This window comes from Limulus polyphemus, unplaced genomic scaffold (genome assembly GCF_000517525.1).
Source record: "Limulus polyphemus unplaced genomic scaffold, Limulus_polyphemus-2.1.2 Scaffold1662, whole genome shotgun sequence".
Classification (NCBI taxonomy): domain Eukaryota; kingdom Metazoa; phylum Arthropoda; class Merostomata; order Xiphosura; family Limulidae; genus Limulus; species Limulus polyphemus.
The window spans coordinates 165,784-176,249 of NW_013667272.1; the positions used below are offsets into that span (position 1 = coordinate 165,784).

Here is a 10,466-nt window from a genome sequence, read left to right on the forward strand (position 1 = left end):
AATCTAAAATTGGCGAGATGATTCTCACAATGCCCCAAAGGATCAACGAACTTCACGAAGCGAAAGGAAGATCTACTAGATATTAATTACATTATAAATATATCAATTCATGTGAATATGACTGAAAAATTTAATTTTTTCTGAAAAGGTGGTGTCTATTTACTTGTGACCACGCTGTGTATATTGTCTAAAACCAACTTACCAACAGCAATTAAGTATTTGTTGTTTACTGCACTTATTACATTAGCATATCGTATATTTAAGGTTTATGATGTTGCAGATCATAATGTAAAAGAAATTTACACTTTACAAAATGCTATAAAAAGTACAGAAAATAAATGAATTTTTTTATATATGCATATTTATGATTTTTAAATAATTTTTGTTGACTTTGTGTAATATACTCATAACAATATACTCATGCTGTTTTTAGGAAGTTACTTATACCTTAAAGGTACTGTTACTTCTCTGTTACAAGTTCCTTTGGATATATTAGGTTTGGATTAAAATTTAAATTGTTGATAGAGATTAAATCATCTGTAATGGAAACTATAGATATATAAATAAATGAATTTTATTCGAAGATCAGATAAAAGTTGATGATCTTTGAAGAGAAATTAGTACTGATCGGAATATCTACTGTTCACTTAAAGAATTGTTTATTGAAAGTAATATAACTGTTATAGATACAAAAATTAAGTATATTTTTACACTGATGTTATTAAATTTAAAGTTTGGAATAATTTGTGTATCTACAAATTTATTAAGTAAATCGTTTAAAAACCCTGATTAAATATTTCAGATCTATTTTAAAATATAATGTAGTAAAATTATTATTAATAACAGATTTGGCTGTTTTTAAACAATTCAAGTTAGTTAAATATCCAAAACTGGAATATTATTTTTAATGATCCAAAAATAGTAGTTCAAATCATTTAATGACAGTAACTTTATTTTTTCAAATAAAACATCTAGAATACTACTGAGTACAATAGAAACAGGTTTAGTGACTTATTTAACCCTTTGAGCACGGGAGACATGATTACCATCCGCTTGACTAGGGAAGTACATTTATGCAACAGAAATATGGTAACTGTGCATTTCTCACAATACCTCATGAGATTTTGATAAAGTTTATAAGTATCTTGCACACAAAGAATGACATTATTTTAATTGTGTCTTTTTAATAAAAATGTTATTTATCTGTAATAGTTACTTGCACTCAAACTGTGAATAGTTTGAGTGCAAGATGATTTTCATTTGCATAACCTCTAGAACGTCTTAAATGAATTTCAAACGTTTTTAAGGTAAATGTTTATATAACTAGCTATTATCATCAATGTACAATGCAATAAAATAATTAAAATTAGGAAATAGAATTAAAAATACATACCCTTTAATTTTTTGTAGAATATTTTAAAGATTTTCCTTTTGTTAAAATCATAATTTCAGGTCTTTTCCTTTTCGCGTATAGTTAATTTTTAATGTTTTATTTCCTTTTTTGTCTTTTACCACTTATTCATCTCAACACAAGTCAACGGTGCCCTTTGGGCATATTACAGTTTTTTTTTGGGAGGCATGTGCAACCGTTCTGCAAAATGTTCATTTGGTGCATAATATCGTAAACCTTCAGAATGGATGCAAAGTATGATGTATATTTAAAAAATGTTTAAATTTTTAATTATGCATCTGAAAACATAACTAATACGTAATTAACTAAAATATAAAAGTAAGTAGTTCTTTAAAGGATTCTTTTGAAATAAAGGACAAACTGAGATAACATAAAACTTCAAATCATAACATACATTATATAATGTTAATTTCATTCACATGCATTGATAGTAAAAGTGTTTAATTTTGAATGTAACACAGTGACTTGCACAGAAAAGGTTTAAAGGGGTACCCATTGCAAAAGGGGTTAATTCTTTCAGCATGGGCTCAGTCCCTGGGACCAACCTTGTAACTAGTTTGTGCCTGTTATAGTTTTCATGCTATAACTTTTAAATTAGAAAGCAAATGTTAATGAAATTTGGTAGATTATCAATAAATCTTACAATGCTTTCATACACAAAATATCAAATTTTTTTTATTAGATCTTAAGGTTTATAAAGCAATGTTTTTCTCGTATGTATTTTTTTCTTTTCTCATGTTGCCTATCTATCATGCAAAGTAATTTTCATTTTAAGGTTAAAAATACTTTTATGCATCAGAACATTTTTAAATTTCACATGCAAAATCTTTATAATGTTGAGATAGTTATCAAACATTTCTTAAGAAAAACTTTATCTGTTATTTTTAGTAATTAATCTCTGTACGGGTTTGGTAGATTTGACCAATCTCGCAACCACCATAAAAAATTACGAAATAAATATAAATTATGCCTCTTTCATTCTAGAATGAACACAGATTATAACATGAAAACAAATGTTTAGACTAAATAGCTTAAATCTCATAATATTATACATTTCTATATATTTAATATTTTTGTTATATTGACTTCAGCTGTGCCTGGCTAACAATACAGAAGTTATATTCATGCGGCTCATGTGCACTCATGTTACTGTATCAAATAACATAAAACTGACCTTTGGTCTGTACAAAGTAACTTGTATTGGCTGTGTTTTAGTAGACTAGTATTTTGTAAAATACGGTCACATTTAAATTATTATACATTATATATATATATATAGATTATTGCTGTTTTGAAATAAGCTCTTAAAGCTATGTTTCCTAAAACACAGAACAGTAAATAAAGAAGTAAAGCAAACAATCATCTTTTCTAGGTACGACCTTTGTACTTGGTTGCTGCTTTACATAGGTTGCTAAGCCTTTAATAGTTTTGCACATGGAGGATATGAAACACAATATTTTTTTAGGTTTTATATATACATTTGAATAACTAAAAAATCATAAATTACTACATTAATACCACAGAATTCCACTATAATTTATAAAGCTTAGTAACTAAGATGTATTTGATCTAACAAAATATGAAATTTTGAGCACACTAAAGACACACTCTACCTTGTTTAAATATTGGTTCAAAAGAAAAAAATGGTGCCAAGTTTGTTAAAATGGCTAAGAAAGCCACTAGGAGGACATTCTGAACTTTTGATTGGTTATTCATGTCGTGTATATAAGGGAGCGTTTCCAAAAATGGAAAGAGGTGGGCGGGGTGCCACTGTGTTTAATTTATTAAATGAGCAATATCTTAGCAAATTGAAAAGATAAGAGGATCTTGTTTTATATTCTAGCATGTCAATGTTGGTAATTTGAGTTTCTAATTTGCTCAAAACTATAAGCTAAGTATTTTGACTTCTCAAACATCTGATTTGGACCAGTGCTGCATTCAGCATACCACATACACACAAAAATTGATGTTTATCTGTTTTTTTTAATATTAGCTTTTGAATTAAAATCGACAGTTTGATACCAAACTTATTCACATGAAGTCAGCAAACGAAATGATATGGTTTTTCAACCTTGACCTGTCTCGAAAGGGTTAAAGAGTTTGTAATAATCCTGAACTTAACGGTAGTTTTATGTAGTTTCAGACTTTCATATAAAAATTGTAAATTAGAACAAGTAGCATATGTATTTATATTCCATTTTTAATGGTTTTCTTTAAATTAGTAATATTTATATTTTTATTTAAAGTGATTTTTGTAAATGTGTTTGCTGTATTGATTTCATTAATTAAAGTTTGTGCATATCATTGTTATACACAAGACTAAAATTATAACCAGCTTTATCAATAAGGGTAATAATAAATTGTTCTTGAATTTCTCTAATTTTATTTTTACAGATATTGAAAGAAATATTTATCTAAAATTTAGACAAGTTTTTAACTTTTTTTATGGAGTTAATAAAAAATAATTTCCATTCAAAAAAGAAACATGGAAGATAATGAGATTTTTACTGATTTTGATAATGGAATCATCAATATTTTTTTGGTTCAAATTTATTACCTTTTTCTAAAATCAATTGTAAGTCCTTTTCTTTTATAACATCTAAATTGCATATGTTTATGAAAAGAATCAATAAGATAACTGTTGATACAAGGTAAATTATCAATTTCTTTCAGATTTAATTCTTGAATAACATTTTTTTTTAAATATATATATATATATATATATTTATCTTTCAGATTTTATTAGAGGTGAAAATCTGAAGAAAACCATGTACAGTTTAATTGAAAATTAGAAAACTTTATGATTTTTTTGCAGATTTGAACATTATAACATTAAATGTTATTTTTTTCTTTACAGAGCTGTACCTGGTATTTTTGGAAACCAGCAGAACAGATACCTAGAAGTAATTCGACAAATGCTCTTACAGAGTCTTCAAGACCCAACAAACTTAAATGTAATATTGAGACTTATACATACTAAGTATCACACTTTTACATTTAAAAAATCCATTTTTTAATTTCATTTGAACTTGTTTAAATCTTACAGATATGTCTGTTTAGGTGATGAACTTATCACTATTCTCTCAGTTTTATTTGTTGTCCAGTTATTTTATTATACTCTTAAACTTACTGGTCATTGCTGTTGAGATATTCCATAAATATAGCTTGAATTAATGACAGATTATCTGTAGGTTTAAGTTCATGGTTCTATATTTCCATTAGCTTGTTATATCTGAATACTGCAAGATGTGTTTCCTAATCCCTAGGGTGGATATTTAATGTACACTATATATACTACAATTGTTTGGGGTAATGAAAAATTATGTGCCTGTGTCCTGTTAAGTTGTGCAGAGTTGTTTAAATCTCAAAAGAAAAATTATAAACCTTGCCATTAATTATAACTCTCTTTGTTTTTGAAATATATTTTGAAGTTTTTGTATTTCATGTAACTTCAACATTAAGTTTAACTACATTTAATTATTAGCTCTGATAAAAGTGTAAAATATTATGGAATTTCTCTATATTCATAAGTGTACATTTTGATCCATGTGTAGAACGTGTAATATCTTAGTAACATCTTTAATGTTAATAAAATGTTTGTTTATTATAATTAGTAAGTTTGGATTATTTTTAAATTCAACTCTGCTTTTGTAGGTCCGGTTAGCTGCTGTCAGGGCTACAACAGCCTTTTTACTAGCTCATGAAAAAGAACATAACATCCAGAAACACATGGTAGACTGCCTTCTACCTCTTTTACAGGTAAAGAATAACATATTTGTTGCATTTAATTTTGATAAAAAAATTTTAGGCCCAGCATGGCCAGGTGGTTAGGGCACTTAACTCGCAATCTGTTGGTCGCGGATTCGAATCCCCGTGCCACCAAACATGCTTGCCCTTTCAGCTGTGGGGCATTATAATGTGACGGTCAATCCCATTATTCGTTAGTAAAAGAGTTGGCGGTGGGTGGTGATGACTAGCTGCCTTCCCTCTAGTCTTACACTGCAAAATTAGGGGTGGCTAGCACAGTTAGCCCTTGTGTAGCTTTGCACGAAATTCAAAAACAAACAAACATTTTTTAAATTTTGTGTTACAATAGTATTTTAAAATTTCCAGGGAAATTGTTTTTAATATTTGTAGTTGTGAAAGCTAAATATAAATATTTGCATTGCAAATGATGTTTTTAATTCTAAATGTATGTTAATCAAGGTACGGTTGAAGATACTGTTTTGAAAGCTAGAAAACAAGGCAGTACTAAAACTTGTCATTTAGTCTGTTTTATACTGTTAGTCTTACTGAATATTACACTATGACTCTATACTAACAAACAAAAAATGGTTGAAAGGTTTTTTTTAAGTTTGACTGAACTATTCTGTGTAAATAGTTTATTTATCCCAGGAATTTCTCTTGGCTAGTTATTCATGCAAATCTAATATATAAACTGCTTTGTTAAAAATATCTGAATGAGGGGTTTTGCTGAATACTGTCCTTACATAGTGCAACATGTGTTAAAAGTATATGAAAATGGAGCCTCGAAAAAGGAGGTGGCTTACTGTATGCTGTTCTTACATGGCACAGTTCTTGTTAAAAGTATCCATGAGGCATGCCTTCAAATAGATTCTGAGAGTTGTCTGGTACAATTTGATTCTCTTGCTTCAAAAGTGTGACCAGTTGTTGAAATCTCAAACTGTTTTCTAACCTTTTGAATTAACTACTGCACATGATGCCAAAAAATGTTTTACAAGTTTAATATCTTGGATTAATCATTTCAATATGTTAATATGTAACTTTGAAATAAGATGTGCTTTGTGGTAAAGAGCATTATTTTGATGAAAGGATATGTTTGCCCAACAATTAAGAAGTCATATGACCATTGGAATGTAGATATTTATCAATTTGTCTGAGTACTGAGGTTCTTCTTTTCACAGATAGGTCAACATACAATACATAGGCTATTCTTTGACCCTTCCTACTTCTCTTCACGTTTGGTCAGTGTGGTCAGTTTGTATATTTAACCATCAAACTGAATGGAGCAGTTATTCTTCATGATATTTATGACCAGTTTTTGTAATTCAATTGTTGAATTGTTTTAAGCATTCTTTGGGGTGATGTTGATTATGTTGGAGAAACCTCTATCAATTTTGATTCTAAGAACTTGTGAGTCAAAGTAAAAAAGAAAATATAAAACAATATGTGAGCCACACTATATGCGCCATAACCAATGCTGATGAGGCATTTCCCCAATACCATGGCTTTACCAGTCCTGCTAAGATACAACAAATAAAGATGTGTTTGAGACACTGTATTATCAAATTGCATGACCAACAATGGTAGAACATGCCTATAAACCTCAAAGTTAGTGCCCATTTTTGTGTGGTCACGTGTAGTAAAGTCATGAAACTCGTGCTAATTTAATTATCAGCATTTCGTCAGAATCCTAAGAAGGGAACATTTTTCAAACTCTTAAAGCACTTTCTGCTAAACACTTTCAGATACTGTTTTATAAATATAATTGATCAATCCCGCGAACAGCAAGTTGTTTGTTTGATCAATCACTTGAACTGTTTGTGTCAGTTTTTCCACACCTTCAACAACTTATAATCTCTTGCAAATTATTAATTCACAGTATTTTGGCATCCTGCCAATACTTCAACATTACTAAGCTGCTTAGCTAATGCATGTCTTTTAATACTCATGGGATTCATTTCAAGAGCATGCTTAGTGGATCATGTCACGTGTTCAAGATGTGTCCAGATGCTTTAGGTAGTACAACATAGTTATGTATATGTTATGAAAAAATATTATTTTATTTAACTATATGTAAAGTAATATATATTTATAATTTAAACAGGTTCTGCAGCAAAGTTTGGAGCAGCAGAATGAGGACTTTGTTTTAAAGAGTTTTGTTGACCTAGCTGAATCTTGTCCCCGATTCCTACGGAGTCAACTTGACCTGCTTTTACAGATATGTTTGAAGGTACTAAGCACTGTGTGATAGTGTCATAAAAATTATTGTTATTTTGACACTGCTGTACTTGTATACGTTTAGAGGAGTAAACGTATTTAAGATCAAATATTTACATTTTTTTTAATTCAATTTACTGGCATTTCTTGATATGCTTATTCATGTCCTTTTCAACTACTTATTTTAGAAAAAGCAAAATAGTTTTTGAAAATTATGGTTTAAACACTGAAAACTGTTGGAAACTAAGAGGACTAAAAATTGTCAAATAGTGCTTCATAGTTTTTTGCCTCTTATTGTCCAACCTTAACTGATGAGTTAAGGTATTGAACAAAAATCTTCTGTGGCACTGACTTGTGGGAAACAAAATATAAATCTGAAATGCTATTTTTACATACATCTGATTTTGAGCTACAATGGACAAATTATGAGGAATTTGTAAAAAAAAATAATTTGCAGTTAACTTGATTTTTATAACAAATTTTGATTGTGAATATAGAAAAATGACAGTTGTTTATAGGAAAATAGTGCGTTGAATAGGAAGTGCAAATATGACAATGTGAACAATATAAAATTCAAAGCGTTACGTGCAATGTGTTGACTTAATACGGATAATACGTGATATTGAGTACAAAATGTGATTAAAACATTTTGAATTATGAACACTACGTGTCACAAGGAGTCAGAAATACAACTAATTGGGTATAATCAACAAGGGGATTATGTGTAAATATTAAAATGCTAACTTCAGAAAACAGAATATATATAGTTATAAAACTATCAAAAACATTCATTGTAAATAGGCGATTGTTTTAATTAGCACTATAAAACACTAATGATGAAATTAATATAAACAAAAACATTATAAAGAGACTTAAAAATCAAAGTTGATTTTTTCCATTACTAGTCCTTGTTGTCATCGTTAAAACTCATAATGGATAATGTCTGTGGCCATACCACTCAAGCGTGTTGGAGATATTCTATCTATAAGAAAAGATCCAGACGTCGATGTCAAACTAGCCAACAACTAAGGAAAATCAGTGAAGGGTTATGAATTGAGTGCTTGAACCCACAACATCTCGACTCCTACCGCCTTTCACTGTCTGTAGCCACTTGTGGGAAAGCAGTTATCCTTAATATTTAGATACAAACTCAAAGTAGAAATAAATAAACCACCCTAAATTTCTACAACGTAAAACTTCCAAACTCCAACCTTTTATTTAATAATTTCAAAATGATGTTAAATAGAACTAAAACTCTTACCTTAATGGTTCTTAATTCCCCCTCCTCGTCCCTTTCTCTTGAAAGTTTGTTCGAATATAAACCGGGTGAGCTAAGACAAGCCCAGCTGCCTGAAGTTTTTCTTTCCGCCCCGGTATACTGAACAAAATATCTAAATACTTTAAAATTAGATCATTCAAGGATGTCCTTGAGTAACTAACGACCTCTATGTTCTCCACAAGGTAGTTTCCGTAATCGAGAATTCGCTTTTTAATATAATTTCATATTTATTATAAACGAGTATAAACATTTATTTTTATATGTCAGTCCTTATAACCGTTATTTCTCAAGTTATTTATGAAGAGTTGAACATTATCCATAAAAGAATTACTATTGTTTAAAATATTTTTAATTGAGATATAACAATATCAACGAAACAACACTGTTAGGGATGGGTAGATCAAGGATGGGAAAATCCTTATTCCATTTTTTTATCAAAAATAATCAACTGTACTCTGCCTTCTACAAAATTAATGTCTAAGTCTAAGTAATGTGCATGAATATCACTGGCGCGAAAGTGAATTCTCATACAGAGTTTTTGCTTTTAACAATTTTGGACTAACGTAAGCACTTTGAATTTTTTTATATTTTTATAAGGTAGATAATGTGACGGTCAATCCAACTATTCGTTGGTAAAAGAATAGACCAAGAGTTGGCGGAGGGCTTCCCTGTAGTATTTCACTGCTAGATTATGGACGGCTTTGCGCGAAATTTAAACACAAACAAAAACAAGCAATTAATCTGGTAATCTTAACAAACGTGAGTAATAATATTTTATACATAAAAGAAAGTTATAGGATGGTTTAGAAAAGGAAAGTGATGAAGTTATAACGTGTTACATATGTATTAAAGAGTTTTAGCATGTTGAATATGAAGAAGAGTTAATACAATCTGTTGCATATGGGGAAAAGAAAGCTACAATCTTTGAGTTACGAGATACAAAGTGGAAATAAGCAGTACGTGGTATAATGCTTTCGTACTCACTAATACTTTTATAACATGTTGGATATTATCAACAATTATCCGCCAGTGGGTTTATGAACGGGATCGCATAAACAATAGTTACATTTAGACCTAGATTTTGTGAGAATTTTTTCCTGACTTCTCTTCTTTTTGTCCAGTTTCAATTTCAAATTTCCAAAAATGTAAAAATAATGTTTCAGATCTATCTTCTGTCTCCAAACAGTGACTGCTCAGGAGGCTTTTTGTTCAATACCAGAAAATATTAGTTAGGCTGGACGATGGGAGAAGTTTTCTGAAACTTTATTATAATGCTTTAAAAGTTGCGGTTTGATGGATTTTTTGTGCCTATTTGTTTCTAATGTTTCGCTGTAAATTTTACTGGTTATATACAATTCGATCTAACGCATCATGCCATAAATGGAGCGTATTATTTCACTTTCCCATAACTACTATTTGATAAACAATATAACACATAAACGAATTACGTAAGAGAGTGGTAAAAATGTCATAATACACTAGATGTATTATGGAAAGTAAGTAAGGAGGAATGAGTGTTTTGAACATGACAACCTTGTGATGGAGACTTTTTAATTAAGAACTACATTGCAGGGCCTTGTTTTGTAAAAAAAAAGTGCGTAGTTTAAGACGTTAAATGAAGTAATAAAGGCAGCTAGTTCAACACTACCCACAATTAAAACTTGGGCTACTCTTTACCAACGAACAGTGGTTTGTTTGGAATTTCGCGCAAAGCTACACCATGGCTATCTGCTGTTGCCGTCTCTAATTTAGCAGTGACAGACCTACCACCAACTCTTGCGCTTCTCTTTTACCAAATAATAGTGGGATTGACAG

The 10,466-nt window shown here is 29.8% G+C and overlaps 1 protein-coding gene across 1 annotated transcript in view; it reads left to right on the plus strand.

Moving 5' to 3' along the window:
- LOC106464475 (importin-5-like) overlaps positions 1-10,466 on the plus strand; it is a 55,284-nt gene that overhangs the window by 4,237 nt on the left and 40,581 nt on the right. The window contains exons 2-4 of the mRNA XM_013924618.2: positions 4,269-4,365; positions 5,066-5,170; positions 7,260-7,385. Of these exons, the coding sequence (XP_013780072.1) occupies positions 4,269-4,365; positions 5,066-5,170; positions 7,260-7,385 (328 nt within the window). The remainder of the gene's footprint in view (positions 1-4,268; positions 4,366-5,065; positions 5,171-7,259; positions 7,386-10,466) is intronic.